This window comes from Pelodiscus sinensis, chromosome 16 (genome assembly GCF_052426305.1).
Source record: "Pelodiscus sinensis isolate ZL-2025 chromosome 16, ASM5242630v1, whole genome shotgun sequence".
Lineage (NCBI taxonomy): Eukaryota > Metazoa > Chordata > Testudines > Trionychidae > Pelodiscus > Pelodiscus sinensis.
Window position 1 is genome coordinate 26228422 of NC_143067.1, and position 20093 is coordinate 26248514.

General features: G+C 52.0%; 1 protein-coding gene across 3 annotated transcripts in view; it reads left to right on the forward strand.

Moving 5' to 3' along the window:
• Window positions 1–20093, forward strand: part of ARHGEF37 (Rho guanine nucleotide exchange factor 37) — a 50644-nt gene that overhangs the window by 11740 nt on the left and 18811 nt on the right. Inside the window, exons 1-4 of one of the 3 annotated variants that reach the window (XM_014581080.3) lie at window positions 2012–2340; window positions 14130–14347; window positions 15443–15566; window positions 16353–16500. In XM_014581080.3, coding sequence (XP_014436566.3) covers window positions 14144–14347; window positions 15443–15566; window positions 16353–16500 — 476 coding nt within the window. In that variant the 5' untranslated portion in view covers window positions 2012–2340; window positions 14130–14143. Of the gene's footprint in view, window positions 1–2011; window positions 2341–13225; window positions 14348–15442; window positions 15567–16352; window positions 16501–20093 lie in introns of those variants that run through there. The other 2 variants (XM_075900219.2, XM_089769529.1) reach the window with 2 other exon arrangements.

The following is a 20093-nucleotide window of genomic DNA, read 5'->3' on the forward strand; positions in this document are numbered from 1 at the left end:
AGCCTCAGCAAAGCTAGCACAAAGGTACAAGTAAGGGAGACTGCAGTGCCACTGACATTTCCTCCTACCAGCAGCAATCAGTGGGGTTTTGCATATTTATTTCGTAGGACTGCTGAGTGAAGATTATATTTATTGTGCACTTCTTTTCCTTTATTTCCTCTCTGCCGCTAGAACTGTCCCATTGTCCTGATTGTCCTGAGATTGTCCTGATTTTGTGGGGTTGTCTCTGCAGCTGGCTAAACTCACTGGACAGGGAGAAAGAGGGCCCAGATCAGGTTAACTTCTGGGGCCTCTGCAACAAGGCAAAGCCACACCGTGAGTGCCCTGGCATCATGACACTACTCTGTCCTATAGGAAAAACTCTCAAAAGAGAGCATCCCCTCAGCCCCACAATGGGACTCACCTGTATCCGGGAGGAGCATAGGTTGCAGGATGGAAGATTTGGAGGTGGCATCTGGAAGTCAGTCTGTTTGCACAAGGATTGAGTTGCATCATCTCTGTAAAGACCCCCACAAAAACCAACACCACAAAATCCATTAAGAGAGCTAGTGCAGGTTTCGACTAGAGACCCGGAGTCCTCTCAGGATATTATCCAGCACGCAGGATGCTGTGCAGATATTGTGGCTGTTCACCGCATGGTTGCATCATATAGTCATATCATAGTAGATAAAGAAAGAAATGGTCTGGTAGGTTCACCTAGTCCTGCATTTGCATGGCCATAGAGCAGGTACCCAACAGGGATGATTAGATATCACATGATTGTTTCTGGTTTTGGTTGACTAGAGTTCCGCCCACAGGAGCAAGGCAGAAAATCAATGAGAATCCATCCTGACATGTAGACCCTCCCAGCTATTCCACCCTCAGTCTTCTGACAAAGCCCCTCACTCCTGGCCCACAGCATTCCCGGCTCTTTCGGCCTTGTGCTACCTCACCCCTTCTACTGAGGTACTTCAGCTCCGATCTTCAGCTCCCATTTCCATGTGGGGTAAGATCCAGAGGGACTCCAGAGCTAAACACTCCTGAATTGTGGAGAGGCTTGGCCCTCGCTCCAGATCGGAAGTTTCATTTGAGGCAAGAAGCTGTAAGTCTGTCTCCCCAGGTCACCTTGTGGGCACAGAGTCTTGGTCTTGCATGCCAGCTGAGTTCAGGCTGCCAAAGTCATTTCCTTGAGTCTAGAAGGCTAAATTTAATGGAGGGGGAGATTGTTTGTAAATCAGATGCTGCTCTGTGGACGATTTTCTATACTTTTTTTATAAAGCTGTGGGAGCCTAATAAGCAGAAATTAAACTCCGAGACGCCATCCGGCAGAATGATTTGTATAACTACTGTACTTCCTCAAGTGGCTTTAGTGTCTGTTTCCATTCGGGGCCATTATGTTAGAGAAACCTGTTTGTTCTGTGGCTGTCAGACCGGACACTCTGCTTGTTCTTGAAAAACAAACGAAGTAGCCAATGTGGGTAGGGGCTGAGGGGCGAGGAATCAGTGTGTTTGTGGCTACAATACCATGGGGAGAACCTTACTAGAGCTGTCTTATTAAAGCAGGCTTAAGGGCTACTGTTTAGAATTGAGGGTTAACCTGTGTGAGAGCTGTGCGACAGAGCCGTAACACGGGATAAGCTGGCCTCTCAGGGATGGATCATGTATTTCTTCCATGCAGGGACTGGATGCCTTTTGTGTGTGTTCACCAAGGGGCACAGCGCTGGTGCTCAGCAAACAGTCAGAGGTGAGGGGGCACTAAATGATGGATTGTGTTGTGAGCTGTAAAGATACCACTGTGATGGGTACAGCACGAGAGAGAGCGCCAGCCTGGGGCTGGGAATGGGCAGGGCCACAAAGGGGCTTGGCAATTGCCTCTGTAATCTGCTCATTTTTGCATCCCATAATATTTTGCCCAGACCATTGCACCCTGACCCCCCAGTTCTGCCTGTGTTATTCCACACCCCATCTCGCTAGCAGGTTTGGTTGGCTTTCCAGGCAGGGAGCAACCTGCTTTCATCCAGCAAGCTCCCTAGCTGGCCTGCTGCCAGAGCATTTTCTGCCGCGGCTGTGCCTGCCTGCGCAGGGAGAGAGAGCACAGCCAGCTCAGCTGATCAGACTCGGTTGGACTCTCTTACTGCAGCCAACCGCTTGGGGAGAGGATGGCAATGACCCACAGGAGCTGGGCCCTGCTCAGAAACACGCACGCACAGCTGAGTGGGCTGGTCCCTCTGCCCAGGCAGATTGTGCCATTGCCGCACACAGCCAGTTCATCATTAACTTCCACAGAGGCAGCGTGAGCAGCAGCTGCCACAGCCTGCGCCAGGGGAAGCTCCCGGAGGCCAGTCTCTGACTCACAGGCAGGTAAGAACAACAATGACATTTGCTTTGCTGCCCCTGGAGTTAGCAGCAGCCAGGTGGGGCCTGGAAAGCCGGGGTGACACGTTAGCAGAGTGCGTGAGCCTGGTCTTTGCTCAGCTGCTTCTGTCTCCTGTGCAGGAGGTTTGCGTAAGCGAGCTGGGGACCATCTACCTTCCAAGGCCTGCCTCTGTAGGGGACAAAATTAGGTGCCTATTGGACAGGGAGGAATGCAGGCACCTGATCCATACAGCGCTGAGGGGCGGACTGGAGTCTCAGGTTTAGAGCCAGCCCCTCTGTGTCACCACCTCTGAGTCATACTGGCAGCAATAAGACTTTGTGCTTCTATAGCAGCTTTCACCAAAGTGCTGTGCAGGTGGTTCAATAATATCCCCACTTTAGACAGGGACCCTGATGCATAGAGCAGCAAAGTGACTTACCCAAAATTGAACAGCTGGAACTGGGGACGTCTCCTAAATCACAGTTTCCAGATGGGCTGGCTGCCCGGGAGACTGAACAATGACAGGCTCTGAGAGAGGCAAGAGGACTATCAAAGCCACATACTCCGATTTATTCCCAAAGCAATCTGTGATTTTTAAAGGCACTCTGATGCAGACGCAGCCCCAGCCCAGGGCAGGATCTCTGGCAACAGGTCTGATCCACATGGAACCTCTGGACATGAAAGCTGCCTGGGGAGAGGGGTTGTGGTTGGCAGGACCAATCCCTACAGAATATTCTTTAGGGAATTTTCCAGTTTCTTTCAAATTTCTCCTGGGAGGGGCCTTAGTATCTTATAAGGCAGGTTCTTGCATTGGGATTATTAAGGTTTGTTGAGTAGTGACAATGCACTCACTGGAATCCCTTGCTTGTTGTCACTTGGAGCTTGTAAGAGGACACTGGTGAAGGCACTGGAGAGGTGTGGTAGGGCACAGCTCACTGGGTAGGGAGGTGCACTGGCTGAGGTCCTATGGTACAGTTCTGGGAACCTGTGCTAAGTATTTGTCAGACATACAAGCAGCTTCAGTCTCTGCAGAAGGAAGCTTCCAGTGAGACATAGGTCAGGCATGTCTGATGCAGCATGAGTTGTTGCTGGGAGACTCTGTGGGAGCAGTGAGATTCAGGAGGGTGGGAAGAAGACAGAAGGCGGATGGTGCCTGGGCAGACGGAGACAGCTCCAAGCTTGCAGAATGCTGAAGAGTCAGGGAGTTGGGAGGCCAGGTCTGGCAGCTACCACTCTGGGAGAAAACTGTTACCCCTGGCACTGTGACTGGGGCGAGATTCACCCCCTAGACTATAGCAGCAATAAATCGCTGCAGGGCATGGCCCTCTGCAGCGATCTCTCTGATTCTTCCCACCCCTGAGTGGAATGAACTTTGTTCTGTGCACCAGTGTGGAGATGATGGGTGATACGGTCATGTGCAGCACATCACCTTCATATGGGTGAACAGAACAAAACTCAGGTGGCGGGAGAGGGGCCAAGAGTTTCTGAGTGTGGCGGGGGATCGGGCTTGGGGCAGAGGGTTGGAGTGCAGGAGTTTGAGAACTCCAGCGGGGGGTGCAGGGCCTGGCGTGGGGCTGAGGATGAGGGGCTTGCGGTGCAGGAGAGGGGCTCCAGGTTTGGGGATGGGCTCAGGACTGGGGTTAGGGTGTAAGAGGGGGTACATGCTCTGAGCTAGGGTGTGGGCCAGGGATGAGGTGTTTGGGGCACGGGAAGTGGCTACAGGTTGAGAGAGGAGGGAGTTGGGGCTCGGGCTTATCTGGACAGCGGTACTAAGACAGGCTGCCTGGTGCCTGCCTGTCCCCTGTCCCCTGTCCTGGGGCATTGAGCTGCGCCCCAGAAGTGGTCAGTCGATATCCTGGTGGGTGCATGATGCTCTGGGGCAGGCCACATGCGCTGTTCTCATCTGCAAGGTGAAGGCAGCTCACGCAGCCCCATGGTCCCCGCCTAGGAGACGGTTCCGTTGTGCTGGCTGCTTCCCTGCTGGCCACAGTACATCACGCAGTGGCGTAGCAAGGGAGATCGGGACGGGGGGCAGTTGCCCCAAGGCGCTATGCTAGGGGGGCACCAATTTAATTCCTCTTCACTCCCCCGTCATCCCTTGGCTCACCTGCTCCTCCTCCACCCCCCGCTGCTGGCTGGAGCTTCCTTCCTGCCTCTCCGCCCTCAGCCCGACCCTCCTCCATCTCTGCAGGCTGGTTAGTGGCCTGGCCCCAAACTGGAGGGAGCAGGGGAAGATGCGGAATAAGCTTCCCCCCCTCCTCTCAGGGTCAGGCTCAGCTGTGCACCAGGTTGGGGGCTCTGCCGCACAGCGGCAGTGGCAGGGGGGTGATGGAAATTTTTCCTTTGCCCCATGGCGCATAACACCCTCGCTACACCTCTGACAACACTGCCCCAGCCAGGGCAGCTCCGCACTCGAGACAGTAACATGGGGCCCCCTATCCCCGCCTGTGGCAGCTCAGTGCTGGGGCTGACAGGGAGGGGCACCCCTGCTGGCTGTGGCAGCTTCAGTGTTTGGGGAGAGGCATCTCCACCTGTGCCAGCTCTGAGCCCCTGTGTGGGCCTTAATGAGAAGCTGCGCAGTCAGGTGGCCACGCAGCTTAGTGGGAACTTAGGCCATGGGGTCTAATATCACAACATCCCTCCTGCTGCAGAGAGACACTGCCCTGTCTGAGGATAACGATATGCCGATGGTATCAACCTACATGTGATATGTCAATGTCTAGGAGGGCCTACCAAATTCAAGGCATGAAAAATGTGTCACGGACCATGAAGTCTAGTCTCTTGTGTTCTTTTACCCTACACTGTGTATACATTTCACAGGGGAGACCAGTGTTTCTCAAACTGGAAGCCCTGACTCAAGAGGGAGCTGCAAGGGCTGTTACAAGGTTGTTTTGGATGGTCACAAAATTGCCATCCTCCCTTCTGCACAGTCTCAGAGCACGGCACCCAGCTCTGAAGCCAGTACCCCCACAGGAAGCACAGAAATAAGGGTGGCAATACCATACTGTGCCACCCTTACTTCTTCATTGCTGCCTTCAGAGGTGGGCAGTCAGGGTATGTCTACCCTACAAAGTTAATTCGAACTAATGGACGTTAGTTTGAATTAACTTTGATCGGCGCTACACTAGCGCTCCGCTAGTTCGAACTTAATTCAAACTAGCGGAGCGCTTAGTTCGAACTAGGTAAACCTCATTCTACGAGGATTAAGCCTAGTTCGAACTTACTAGTTTGAATTAAGGGGTGTGTAGCCCCTTAATTCGAACTAGTGGGAGCTAGCCCTCCCCAGCTTTCCCTGGTGGCCACTCTGGGCACCACCAGGGAAACTCTATTGCCCCCCTCCCGGTCCCAGACCCCTTAAAGGGGCACGTGCTGGCTATGGTGCCCGTGCCAGGTGCAAGCCTGCCAGCACCCAGCCAGCAGACCCTGCACCTGGCACGGCTCGAGCCAGCCACCCGATGCCCCCCAGCCCTCCCCCTCTTCCCGGGACCAGGCTGGCGGCTCCCAGGAGCTTGCCCGGGACCACAAGAGGCGGGCACCCGCCTGGTCTAGTGCGGACATCGTGGACCTCGTCCACGACCTCCGCACTAGGCACAGGAAAGTGGCCGGCTAGGGCAGGAGAGCTGCCAGCCTGGCCACCCAGGAGCAGGTGTGCATGAAAATCAAGGTGGTCCACTGAGACCCCCGACCCTGAGCCCTGAGCTTACAATGGCCGTCCTGGGTCAGACCAAAGGTCCATCTAGCCCAGTAGCCTGTCTGCCGACAACAGCCAACCCTAGGGACCCTGGAGGGGATGGACCGAAGACAGTGACCAAGCCATTTGTCTCGTGCCATCCCTCTCCAGCCTTCCACAAACTTTGGGCAGGGACACCACTCCTACCCCCTGGCTAATACCACTTCATGGACCCAACCTCCATGACTTGATCTCACTTCTCTTTAAACTCTGTTCTAGTTCTAGCCTTCACAGCCTCCTGCAGCAAGGAGTTCCACAGGTTGACTCTTTGCTTTGTGAAGAACAGCTTTCTGTTACTAGTTTGAAGCCTGCTACCCATTCCTTTCCTTTGGTGTCCTCTAGTCCTTCTATTATGGGAACTAATGAAGAACTTTTCTTTAGGCACCCTCTCGACCCCACTCATGCTTTTATAGACCTCTATCCTATCCCCCCTCCGTCTCCTCTTCTCTAAGCTGAAAAGTCCCAGTCTCTTTAGCCTCTCTTCATATGGGACCTGTTCCAAACCCGTGATCATTTTAGTTGCCCTCCCCTCTCCCAGTCTCTCTCTTCCCCTCTCACACCTCCTTTTCCCAGTCTCCCCCAGTTTTGTTCAATAAAGAGAGATTCTATTTTTGACCACACGTGTCCTTTATTTTGTACATCAGGAAGGGGGGCTAGGGAAGGGTAAGTGGAAGGAGGTGAGGGAGGAATGGGGTATGAGCCCCTGATGGGGAGGACTGGGCTGGCTCTGCAGGCTTCTGGGGGTGGAACCTCTCCTGCAGCCCCCCGATTGCCTCCTCTCCCCAGATGGCAGCCTGCGGCAAGTGCAGCCGGTCTGATGGCCGAGTGCTGTGATGTGCCCAGTGTGGGCACTCAGGGCACTCCAAGCCAGGACTGCTTTGCAAGTGGGGCACCCCTGAGAACTGTCTGTCCGGGGTGGGGGTCGGGTCCCTTTAAGCACAGCCCTCGGCTAGCCTGAGGCAGCATCTCCACGCTCTAAGTCCTCCTCTGATGCCCTGCCGGCACTGCTTCCGGCCATCCTTAAGCCCTGTTCAGGGTCCACTCAATGTGGACATGCTAGTTCGAATTAGCAAAACGCTAATTCGAGCTAGTTTTTTAGTCTGGATGCGCTAATTCGAATTAGCTTAGTTCGAATTAACTAATTCGAACTAAGTTAGTTCGAATTAGCGCTGTAGTGTAGACGTACCCTCAGAGAGATGCAGTTGCTGAATGAGGGCCCAGGACGCAGCACAGATGGAAGGGTGGCAATACCATGTCATTCCATCCTTACTTCTGTGCTGCTGCTGCTGGTGGTGACTTGGTCTGAAAAGCTGAGCTCCCAGCCAGCAGTCACAGCAATTCAGCTCCCTAGCTCTGAAAGCAGCGTTGCCACCAGCAGCAGTGCAGAAATAAGGGTAGCTGAATGGTAACCCCTTACCCAATAACCTTGCAATGCTCGCCTCCCACCCCTCCGGGCCAACTTCTTTGTGGGTCAGGACCACTACAATTACAATACTGTGAAATTTCAGGTTTCAGTAGCTGAAATAATTAAATATATAATTTTTACAATCCTCTGACCATGAATTTAATCAGAATGAACTGTGAATTTGGTAGGACCCTAGTGATGTCATCCCTGAAGGCTTGCCTTGCACTGGCTGAGTCAGGCAGATACTTCTGTGACTGGCACTTGTGTGAATGAGAACATGTGCAAACGGTGTCATGAAAGAAAATCCCAGAAGTATAGTGCTGCAGAATTGGTCATGCCCATTAAGCATGAAGTGGCTACCTTCCCACAAAGCATCACATACAGACAGTGGTCGATGGGCCATTCACTACTAAAATGCTGCCACTCATAAGGATTAAGGAAATGTCTGAAAAACTAGGTGCCACCAAGGGTGAGGCAGGGCAAACCCACGTCATGGACTAGATCCCACCCTGACTTCAGCAGAATATAAACCAGCTCAGAATTCTGGTCTGGTGTCTGGAGAACCTCCCTTGCGATCAGAACCTTCGGGGAAGAAGGGCGCTGATTTTAGAATCACTGCTGATTAGTATAGTGGTAGAAATGTAGCCGTGTTAGTCTGGTGCAGCTGAAACAAAAAACAGGACTGTGTAGCACTTTAAAGACTAACAAGATGGTTTAATAGGTGATGAGCTTTCGTGGGCCAGACCCAGAAGTGGGTCTGGCCCATGAAAGCTCATCACCTATTAAACCATCTTGTTAATCTTTAAAGTGCTACAAAGTCCTGTTTTTTGTTTCTGCTGATAAGTATCACTGTCTCTGGGGAGCAGAGGAGAGAAATACGCTAATCCGCAGCAGGATTGGACAATCAAATGTCTCTCATTTGTCAAAGGGTGCACACCAAAGGGCTTTTCTGAGAGCTGGACTTTCCTGGGGGAGTCTGCCACATAGCTGTGCAGTCTCAGAGCCTGAGATGGAGAAAGCTCTATGCTGTGTTAGCTTAACCCTTAAGCCATTAGCTCTTTCCAGGCTGCATTCCAGCAGGATGCACAGGAAACTGTGTTTATGTGTCTGTAGTTCATAAAGGACTATTAATTGAAATGAGGATATTTGCATCCCAAAATCTCAAAGCTCTTTATAAAAAGGGATCATTCGTATTATCTTCATGTTATAGATGGGGAAACTGAGTCTTAGTGTGGCAGAGTGACTCGCCAGAGGTCTCATTGTGAGTCAGCAGCAGAAGCAGGAATAAAACAAGATCAGAAGGTTACATTATAATCTGGGTTTGAGGGCAGAGATCAGAGAGCAACAGTGAACGATGACTGTCCAGTGAGGCTAGCATGGCACCAAAACCCACTACTATATTGTACCAAAAGCAAAATATTCACCCCTGGACCACTTAAGGTTTAGGGATAGTTGAACAGATGAGCTCAAACATCAAGCTGCAGCCAAACCTTAGGGAGTGTGACTGAGAACCCATAGGATGAGTCACAGAAACTGCAGACTTAAAACTGGTGGGATGAAAGCAGTGTTTCAGGTTTACCTCTTGGTCTTTTCCCTTCCAATTACGGGCTTTGAGCAGGGCAGGATTCTTTCCAAGCAATTGGGTAGGACTTTAAGTGGCGACAAACTTATCTAAGTAATTTAACTTTAGAGCTACTATGGGTGGGTGGGTTGAGAGCACACCCAGTAAAAGCACTGCATTTCAGCAGTCGCAATTTCAGTTTCCATTGCACCTCTCTTATCCTGCCAACGCATCTGCACCCTGCCCTGATTTTTCACTTCATCCTCCTATTTTGCATCACCTAGCTCATGTCTCTCCCTTTTGGGCCAGCACTTTAATCATTAGACGTTTTAGGGTCAGCACGCTGTGAATTGGAGCTGACACAGATTGGAACTGTTTATCCCATTCAAAGCTTCCCACCATGGAGTGATTTTGAGTGTATTGCTTTGCCAGTTGCAGTGCTGCGTCTTCCCCCGTAGTTTCAAATGAGCAACATACAGAATCCAGGAAGGAAACTGTGTGTGAGTTAACTCAATTTATTCCTGTTCTCTGCAGGCAGGGAGGAAACCAGAGAGACACATTCTAATGTGAAAGGCACATCACTTCCTGACAACAATGTTTTTTCTTCTAATACCTATTACAAATGAAGGGTTAGCTTTTTAAAATTCATTTCCCCTACCAGGGATATGTTTGTCTGAGAGCCTGATCCCAAGTCCACTGCTGTCAATGGAAATAGACCTGGATTTTTGACTGATTTTTTGGGGGGCAAAAAATGCTGATTCTGTGGCCCTGAACATTTCACAAATTCATGTCAAATCCCCTGAATTGTTTTGGTCAGAATAAAAGTTAAACAAATAATTCAGAGTAGAAGGAGTACCATTATCTTCCACACTGAGGCTGTGTCTACATTGGCACCCCTTTCCGGAAAAGGGATGCTAATGAGACACTTCGGAATTGCAAATTCCGCGGGGGATTTAAATATCCCATGCAGCATTTGCATGAACGTGGCTGCCACTTTTTTCCGGCTCGGAGTTTTGCCGGAGAAAAGCGCCAGTCTAGACGGGATCTTGCGGAAAATAAGCCCTTTTCCGGAAGATCCCTTATTCCTACTTTCAAGAGCTTATTTTGGAAAAAGACATGTGTGGACAGGGAAGAGAGGTTTTTTTCTGAAGAAGAGGCCTCCAGGAAATAACACAGGGGCCCTGATGGCCACTCCGTCTAAAGTAATCACAACTCTATAGTTCCTGTCTCCCGGCCCCTCTTAAAGCTGCAGGCATCCTGGACAAGCCTTGTGGCAGGAAGCCAGCCCTGGAGCAGCATCCTGGCTGTGCGGCTTTCCCTGCCACAGGCCTGCTGACCAATGGCACAGCCACAAGCCCCCTGAAACCTCCCTGGTCCTTGCAGGGAGCATGACCAAGGCTCCCAGGACCCACCAAGAGGTAGCACGTGATGGGCACCCTCTTGGTCTGGAGTGGAGATCCTGTCCCTCCTTGAGCTGTGAAGGGAGGAGGAGACCCTACAGGATTTCCACTCCAAAAGCCTGAATGCGGACATTTATGGCAAGATAGCCAAGGCCCTGGTGGAGCAGAGACACCCATCCCGGACCTCCTTCACCTTACTCCCCGGATTAAGGTGAAGGAGCTCCGCCAGGGATATGCGAGGGCCAGAGAGCACAACTTATGCTCCGGGGTAGGACCCCACACCTGCCCCTATTACGCAGAGCTGCACCAGATCCTGGGAGTGGGGATGCCCTTTCCCCACTCGTCCTCATGGATTCCAGGCTGGAGATGCCTGTTGTCACCCGGCCAGAGGTCGCAGAGGAGGAGGAGGATGACGGACAGCAGGGGCAGCAGGAGGAGGAGAATGACTCAGCCACTGTGACGCTGTTCCTGGAGCCGGTTGTCATGAGACTGGATGTGTCCCAGGCATCATCTGACGCTAGGGAGGGATCTTCAGGTGAGTGCTCTCAGTTTGTCACACGGGGCGGGGGAGGCGGGCGCAGAGGGGGAGGCGTATGAGCGTCGCTTGGCCTGCTTGGGCTGGACATCATGCTGCAGTCCGAGCACGTGGAACCACGTGCAGCGTTATTGCGTGCCTTGCGGACTCAACAGGTAGCCCCTGAGCCTACCCAGGCTTCTGCTCGGGCGCAGGGGAAGCCACACATACACAGAGGAGTACCGCACACAGCACACGGGCACGCCTGCACGTGCAAGGCACCCCCTGCGCCAGCTGGCAGCGCTGCGAGGCACAGGTGTGTGTGTGGGCCCCAGGGAGGGCCAGGCTGCTCCCAGCTCCTCTGCTGCCCATGGGGTCCTGCTGTGACCAGACACTTCCCTTGCCTGCCTGTCCATGGGGGAGCAGAGCGAGAAGCCTGGTTCCCGTGGCACCTTGGGGCCCTTGTGAGTCCTCTAGCCCGAGGACTGTTGGTCGCTGCTCACAGAGGAGGGCACGGCCTCAGGAACAGTGTCTGCGCGGATGACTGACCCCCTCTCCCTCTTTGTGTTCTCCCTAGCTGGACCAGATGGGATTAAGGGGTGAGACCTACCACCACAGCCAGCCGCCAGAGCCCGGGGGACCTGAAAGTGCTCCAGGGTCCAGGAAGAGCTGATGAGGCAGCATGTGGGCGTCCTGCGCGACATGCAGCTGACTCTGGCACAGAAGGTCCGGGAGGACGCAGACTGGCCAACCCACAGTGGGACCAGGGTGATAACGTGTGCCATCATGCAGGAAATGATGGCACACCCGACTGCTGTTGCTGCTCCTGCCCTCCCTGCTATGCCCATTCCCTCTCCCTCTGCCTCCCAAGCGATGCCTCTACTCCCTCCTCAAGTGATGCCCATGCCCCCTCCCCTCTCCCAGCCCCTCCTGCCATCCCTGACCCCGCTCCACCCCCCTCCTGCCTACCTTCCTGTGGTCCTAGGACCCACCCAACCCCAAGTTCGACAAGGTCCCCGCACCCGAGGTGGCACATCCAGACATCCCCCATGCCACTCCCAGCCCTGAGCCCCCCTCCAGGTTATGAGGCCCCCTCCCCAGTGTTTTTTTTAAAGACAAATACAAAGTGCATTGTGTTGAAATCAAAACAGCTGTGTTTATTCCCAGGTCAGGGAAAGGATGAAGGGAGAAGTTGTGGTGGGAAAAGGATATTGGACCAAGTCACAGGCCCCTAGTTGGGAGCCCTGGGGAGAGTTACTGGGGTCCTGGAGAGAAACTCTCCCTTGGGGCCTCCCGGATGCGTACCCCGGTTTGATGGGCCTGGCAAATGGCAGCTGTCCCCGGCTGGTCAAAGGGTCTCCCCTCATGGCCGGCCTCTGCCCCCCACCTTAGAAGTAAGGCCTCCCCCTTTTTCTCCACAACATATCGAGATGACCCTGGGGATGTTGTGTTCCCCCACATCAAGGTGGGTCAGAAGATACCTGAAATGCGCCTTGAGGTGGCTGAAGGTGCACTCCACCTGAATCCTCACTTGGCTGAGGTGGAAGTTGAATTGGTCCCTGCTGGGGGCCAGGTGGCCAATATAGGGTTTCATAAGCCATGGCATGAGAGGATAGGCTGCCTCCCCCACGATTCACCGTGGCATCTGCACATCCCCAACCGCAAAGTCCCGGCGAGGGAAGAATGTGCCTGCCTCCAGCTCGCCGTAGAGGCTCAAGTTATGAAACACACGGGCATCGTGTGCCCTGCCCATCCACTTGACAAAAATGTCAGTAAAATGTCCATGGTCGGGGCCTGCAGCGCCATTGAAAAATAGCCCTTGCGGTTGATGTACTGGGCCACTCGATGTTGAGGTGCTCTGATTGGGATGTGGGTCCCATCTATGGATCCCACTGCAGTTCAGGAACCCCAGGGCAGTAAATCCAGCCTTGATCGGGTCCACGTCTCCCAGGTGGATGACCCTGTGCAGCAGGATGGAGTTGATGGCCCTCACCACCTGCAGATGGAGACAAACACTCACACAAAACAGAGGATGAGAGGGGGTGCCTGAGCCCTTGGGAGGTGCCCCTCCTCTTCCTCCCCTCCCCTTTCCCCCACAAACACCCCACAAGCCACCCCACAAACCACTCCTTATGAGGCCACCCCCACCCCCCCAGCAGCAGGGCTGTGTGAGGACAGGATGGCACAACTCCCTGAGGACAGGGCTTCCCCCTCAGTTCCCCAACCCCCCTTTCCCAAGGGTCCCCCCTTTCCAGGAGTATACCCCCCCCCCCCCCCGCAGGGACTGCAGCCTGAGAGTGCCTTACCTCTATGAGGAGGGCCCTGACGGTGGACTTCCCCACACCGAACTGGTTGCCCACCGACCAGTAACTGTCGGGGATGGCCAGCTTCCAGACAGTGATTGCAACCCGCTTCCTCAGGGGGATGGCGGGCTGTAGGTGGGTTTTGCGTTGTTGGAGGGCAGGGGTGGGCCAGACACAGCTCCAAAAAAGTGGTCTTCCGCATGTGGAAGTTTCAGAGTCACTACTGGTCCTCCTACCGCTCCATGACCAGCCGGTCCCACCAGTTGGAACTGCTATTCAGCCTCCAGAAACGCCTCTCCACTGTGGTGTGTGGTTGCATGGGTCTTGCTCCCGCACACAGGGAGAGGGTCTCAGGAATGAACTCAGAGTCGAGCTTGTGCAAACCCAGGAAGGCAGCCTCCCCAAAATGCTGTAGAAACTGCAGCATGGCCCTGCCACAATCATCTGCCCAGGGGCAGCACCGGCTCCATGGATCAAGACAAAAGCTGTGGCAACCACAACAGGGACTGCAAGAGCTTTGCTGTCCCTCAAAGAGATAGGCAAACACGCAGCAGAAGGAGAAAAACAGCTGTGCGCACATCTCAGCTAAGCTTCAGCACCAGCATTCGGAAGCAACTGGTGACCTAAAGCCCTGGCTGAACTGGTTCCAGGTGGCCTCATATGCGAGAGAGCATCCACACTGATTGGACGCTTCTTTCGAAAAATCAGATCACTTTTTTGATGCGCTTTGACAGTGAGAACGTTCTCTTTTGGAAGAAGTTTTTTCAGAAGATCTCTTCCGGAAAAGCTTCTTTCAAAAGACGCCTGCAGTCTAGACACAGCCTCTGTTGAGATGACTCAACTGCAGAATTTTTCTAAACTGAGCTCTCCACCTCTCTCAGAGCCTGCTGCTGGCATGGCGCAGTCCAGACCAGATGAGTTGCCTGCTGAGGAGACCCCAGGAGCTGAGTGCCCCATATATGAAGACATGACGCACTTTGGCAGAGCGCAGCAGAACCAAAGGCTGGCAGTGGAAGAACTGATCAAGACAGAGGCCAGTTATGTCCACACCATTGAGCTGTGTGTGTTGGATATCCGGGCCCACCTCCGGCAAAAGCAGGTGAGAGCTAGACTAAAATCTCCCAATCACAGTGTGGGAATGTTCTGGTGGTGTCTCCATACCTGTTCCCCTTTCCAAGGAAAGGGCTCTTGTCAATAGCCTGGTCCAGAGGAGAGAAGATGGGGAGGTGTCTAGCCAGGCCTGAGAGATTGACATCGAAGCCCATTGGGACTGGAACTCATAGTGCCACAGCATCCCCTGGCTGGAAGTGGTTTCAGTGCATACATGTTTCCAGTTCAGTTCAATGGCTCTCGGCATCCCCTCCCCCTATACATGTTGTTCCAGCACCCCTGTCAAACCCTAAAAATAAATCCTCTTGAATTCTAGGAGACAGAACCCTCCAGCAACTCCTCAGAGAGTGGCAGATGCCCTGCAGGAGTTCTACCCCATAGTTACCTGTGACATGAGGCAGCTTCAACAATAGCCATAAACTTGCAGCTGTGATTTTACCTGTTGAGACGTTCATGCCCGCTTTTACATATACAAACTTCCAGTGTGTGTTTGACCATCCAACCGAGGGCATGCAGTGCAGTGAATGCTCTGCTCTGAACTGAGGTGGAAAACTGTGCATGCAGCTGGAGCTGGTCAAAATATTATCAACAAAGCATTTCCATCGACAGATGCCATTTCATTGGCACTCAAATCGTTTTTTAGTGGATGGGGAGTGCAGGAAAGAGACTGACTCTGTAGTCAGCCATTTAAGATCCTGGTCTAGGATGTGGAAAACCCACGTTCAAGTCCCTGGTTCATATCAAGCCAGGATACAGAGAACCAGAGCATCTCACTCAGTTAAACTTCTGATGGTCGTATTAACCTATTTCACTGGAGAGTGTAAGTTGTTTTCCATTTGTTGCCCCCTCATGTCTTGACACCTGTGTGCCTGCCCACCCCCAGAGCCTCCACCCTGGAATGTTACCAGATTTTGATACTTCTAGAGGGTTTGAGAAATGCAATAGTTTTCCACCCAGCCCTCTGTGCAGCTTCTTAGGGTGGCTTGAAGGATGCACATACGGCTGCCCAGAGGCTGGTTTCTAGTCATGCTCCAATTGGAACCAAATTCATTCTGATTGCTTGTGGCTTCTTCCTTCCTTTCAGTTGCCTGACATAGACCTGGAAGGGCTTTTCTCTAACATAGATGACATCCTCCAAGTATCCAAACGTTTCCTGAAAGGCCTGGAAGCAACTGAGAGCCAGGGGCCTGAGCAGCTGCTTCTGATCAGTAAGTGTGAAGGTGGCAGTGTGGCCCTGTGCCTGTGTGCCAGGCTAACACTAATCTGATACGGTCGCTCCCCAGCAGTTGCAGGCGGAAAGGGCCTGCTTCACCTCAGCAGCCATCACCCCTGGCAAGCTGTCTGCAGCTCTGGCAGACCTAGCCAGCCTTGTGGCATGAGCAGCAATCCAGGGCATCAAGCTCCATTGCAGCCAGCATGAGTTGTACTTATGTTCTGCTTCTCCTAGGGATCCCGAGCCTGAAGGGAGGAACTGTTGGGTCTTGTGTGTTAATCAAAGCGGATTGTTTCACTAGCTCAGTGTAATCGCTGAGAGCTTAACCCTGGGGAACACACTCTGCACGAGGCTCAAGATCAGACCTACCTGAGCAAGTGGGGGGACATCACAGCCAGGTTAGGAGGAGTGCCTCAGAGGCAGTGATGCTCGTTGCTCTGTTACATTTGGCTGGGGCAGGCCTAGAGTGGCTGTGTCTTGTTTGCTCTCCAGCTCCTCGTGTTCCCATTTCCAGCTGGGTGAGGAGGAACTTCCCCTGCATGTGTGGTGGGGAGAGTGGGGCCCTCCATCTCTGCCTCAGCCTTCAAAGGCTTCCTCCACACTGTGACCTGCCTTGTTCCTCAGCCTCAGCTTGGAGATTTTTTCCTCTAGGCTGCCACATCCATTCAGTCTTTGGGCTCTTTTTGACCCAGCTGGCCAGACTGTGCTGGCAAGGTGAGGCAGTCCCTCCCTTGTGAATGGGGATTCTCTCCAGTGTGACTCTAGTAACTTTGCTGCCCAGGTGCCCTATTCCAAGAATTCAAGGAGGAGATGGAAAGTGTCTATAATGTTTACTGTGCCAGCTATGAGCAAGCCCTTGTGCTGGTGGAGAGTCACAGGAAGGACCCAAGGTTGCAGCAGGAGATTGTGGAGACCCTGAACACAACAGTGTAAGTACCTGTTCCCCAGCTCTCATGATGAAGTTACGTGCTTTGGCCGGACTGGCACTCTATCCACCATGCACTAGGCACGCCTTAGAAGCACATTCAGTTTATACTGGCTAGACTAGCTGGATGTCCCTACCCTCCTGATAGACGGTCTCCAGAGATGCTGCTGCTGGGGCCACATGTCCTCAGCCAGCTGGCTGGTTCCTGTACCCGGACAGGGGTTGGTAGCCATTTTTACACCACAACCTCTTTCAGTCCTCTAGCTACCTAGTTGCCGTGGTGCTCTGTAGGAAGCACTGACCTGTGGTTTATGGACATTCCCCAGATATGGGGAAGACTCATTTGCAAGTGACTGAGTAACTCTGCTTCAGCAGGAGATAGGTGATGAGGAATGATGATGGCTTATGGCCACCCCAGAGAGCTACTGATTCTTCCACGGGAAACTGTGACTCAGGAATTGAGAGCACCCAATCCTTTCCTTTCGTGCTGATGAAAGTGATCTCCAGAGACCAACCTTGGCAAAGGCTGGATTTTCCTTTCTCCTTGGTGGTATCTGGTAGCTCAGCTGGAGTGTTCAAGTATGGTGGGTGAAATCTCCTTCCAATATGGGGTCATGGGGGAGAGCTGCCTTCACACCTGAATAATTCACCTTCCCTACAAAAGTGGGGCAGGGACCATCAGCAGGGAACATGCACAGGCACCAAAGAGTAGTTTAGGGGTCAGCCTGATAGCCCTGCATTGACTTGTGAGATGCAGGGATGCCATTCTCAAATTTGTGTGTGTGTGTGTGTGTGTGTGACCTGTGCATGTTGTGATGTGGGGCGAGAGAATGAGGGGGAAGCAGAATGAGGACAGCAGATTCAGCAGTGTTACTGAGCATGCTCAGTACAAGCCAAGCAGCAAATTGAGGGTGGGGGACTGACCCCATCCGCCCTCCCCATACACATACACATCACCTCTTTCCAGGGGCTATTAAGGAAATTAAAAATTCTAGTTTTTTGGCAGGTAGCTTAGCAATTAGCTGACAGGAGAACTGTATCTAATTCCTATATACAAAAAAGAAAATTAGATAACTATTAGACCCACTCAGCTTCAGTACTAACATAGATGACATCTTGTGGCATTTCATTGTACCCATGTAAGCTCATGATACCATCTACATGTTTTGTTAGTCTTTAAGGTGCTGCTAGACTATTCATTGTTTCTTAAGTTTTTCCAGTTACAGAATAACTTGGCTACCCCTTTGAATCTTGTGGCAAGTCTCTTAAGGGACACTGGTTAGGCTGACATTTTTAATGTATATTCTTACTTTGTTACTAATTCTGCAGAGAGAGAGAGAGAGAGAGACAGACAGACACTGTCAGGACTCTGGGCTGTATTTCAGCTTTGGAAAGGGAGTGGGATCTAGTTTGTTACAGCAGGGGACAAAAATATTTGGGCTCTATATGGGGGAGGGATAGCTTAGTGGTTTGAGCATTGGCCTGCTAAACCCAGCATTGTGAGTTCAATCCTTGCAGAGGCCATTTGGGGCAAATATTTGTCAGGGATGGTACTTGGTCCTGCTGTGAAGGCAGGGGACTGGACTTGATGACCTTTCAAGGTCCCTTCCAGTTTTAGGAGATAGGCAATGTTCATTAATTTATTTTTTTTATAATTGATATAAGAACGGCCATACTGGGTCAAACCAAAGGTCCATCTAGCCCAGTATCCTGTCTTCCAACAGTGGCCAAATGCCAGATGCCCCAGTGGGAATGAGCAGAGCAGGCAATGATCAAATGATCCAGCGCCTGTTGCCCATTCCCAGCTTCTGTCAAAGAGAAACTAGAGACAATATCCCTGCCCATCCTGGCTAGAAGCCAGAATGCTCCTGTGATGCTGCTTGAACTTATTTCGTTCTTATTGGAACCCTGTTATAGTTTGGGCCTTTCCTCCTGGCAAGGAGTTCCACAGGTTGACCAGGAATAAATAATTTGTTTTGTTTGTTTTAAATCTGCTGCCTATATATTTCATTGAGTGAGCTTCTTGTATTGTTAGTGAAGGAATAAATAACATTTCCTTATTCTGTTTTTCCACACCATTCATGATTTTCTAGACCTCTAACATATCCCCTCACCTGTTAGTCATTTCTTTTACAAGCTGAAAAGCCCCAGTCTTGTTAATCTTTCCTTGTGGAAGCTGTTTCCCCCCCTAATCATTTCTGTTTCCTTTTCTGTACCTTTTCTAAATCCAGTATATTGTGGAACGAGGAGTACAGCTAGTTTGGATTAGGAAGCCTAATCTGAACTAGCTACTCTGTGCCGCGTGTAGCCGCGCGGCACGGGATTTGAACTAGCCGGCATTTAAAAATGGCGCCGGCCGGCTTCATGCAAATGAAGCCCGGGAAATTCAAATCCCAGGCTTCATTTGCAACTGCGGATGACTACATTACCCCCGCTAGTTTGAACTAGCGGGGTAGTGTAGACATACCCTCAGAGGGGTAGCTGAGTTAGTCTGTAACAGGAAAAACTTTAAAAACAACAAATAGTCTAATAGAACTTTAAAGTCTTTAAAGACTAAAACATGTAGATGGTATCATGCACTTTTGTGGGTACAATCCACTTCTTCAGATGACTGGAGTGTTGGAAGTCCAGATCCAAGAATAAATAAGGGGGCAGGGAGAGGAGGGGGAGGAAGAAAAAAAGACAGTGAGTAGACAAGCCTCAGAGGGACAGCCCAGTGAGTCTGCGACTGGAAAAACAACAAACACAAGTTTTTCTTGAATAACAAAGCCTTTTGTTGTCTTAATCATCTTGCTTACTCCAGAGGCAAAGCTGGGAGCAGCACAAACTCCAGCTGCAGGAAGGCATGCCCTTTAAGCAAACCTCAGATATGAAATCCAGTGGTTCAAACTTTAGGGGGAGTGCTGACCCTCCTAACCTCCCATAAATGGCACCTGTGGTCAGGTGGGAGACCCTAACTGCATTCTCAGCACTTTGACCCTATCTGACCATGTGCTCCTGATGACAGGTCCATCCTGCCTCAATATTGCCCCCTTGCGGCTGACTGAGAAACAGCCTTGACAAATTCAGAAGGGATACCCATCTAGTCCTACTGGACAGGATATGATGTTGGAAGGGGACAGGGAGAAGAAGGGGTGGGGGTGGGCACTCCCCAGCATTTCGGGATGCCACTGCTGTCCCTGACACACCTGATGGATGGGGGTATTAATTCATTGCCAGGAAAGGTTCACAAATCCTACCCCTTGCTTTGAGCTGCATTTGCCTTGGACTGGACTAGAAGGGAGGCAGATAAGTGAGAGCAGCACCTGCCTACTCCCCTCCCACAGCCAGCAAACAGGGACTCCTCGCCCACATGTGGAAAGGGGCCTGCTGGTGAATTGCAGGTTGCCCTCAGCATGACCAGGGCAAGAGCTGACATTGGTTTGCTGTTGGCACTCTCACTTCCCTTGTCATGCTCTTAAGCAGGGCACTGATGCCTGGGTACTGCAGGAGAGGGGGCTGCTGGAGTTTCTTACTCTGCCTCATAGCCTGGAACTCCATTTCTGGATCTCAACATGACAAATCAGAGTGAACAGTGCTGCAGGGAGAGAGGCTGGT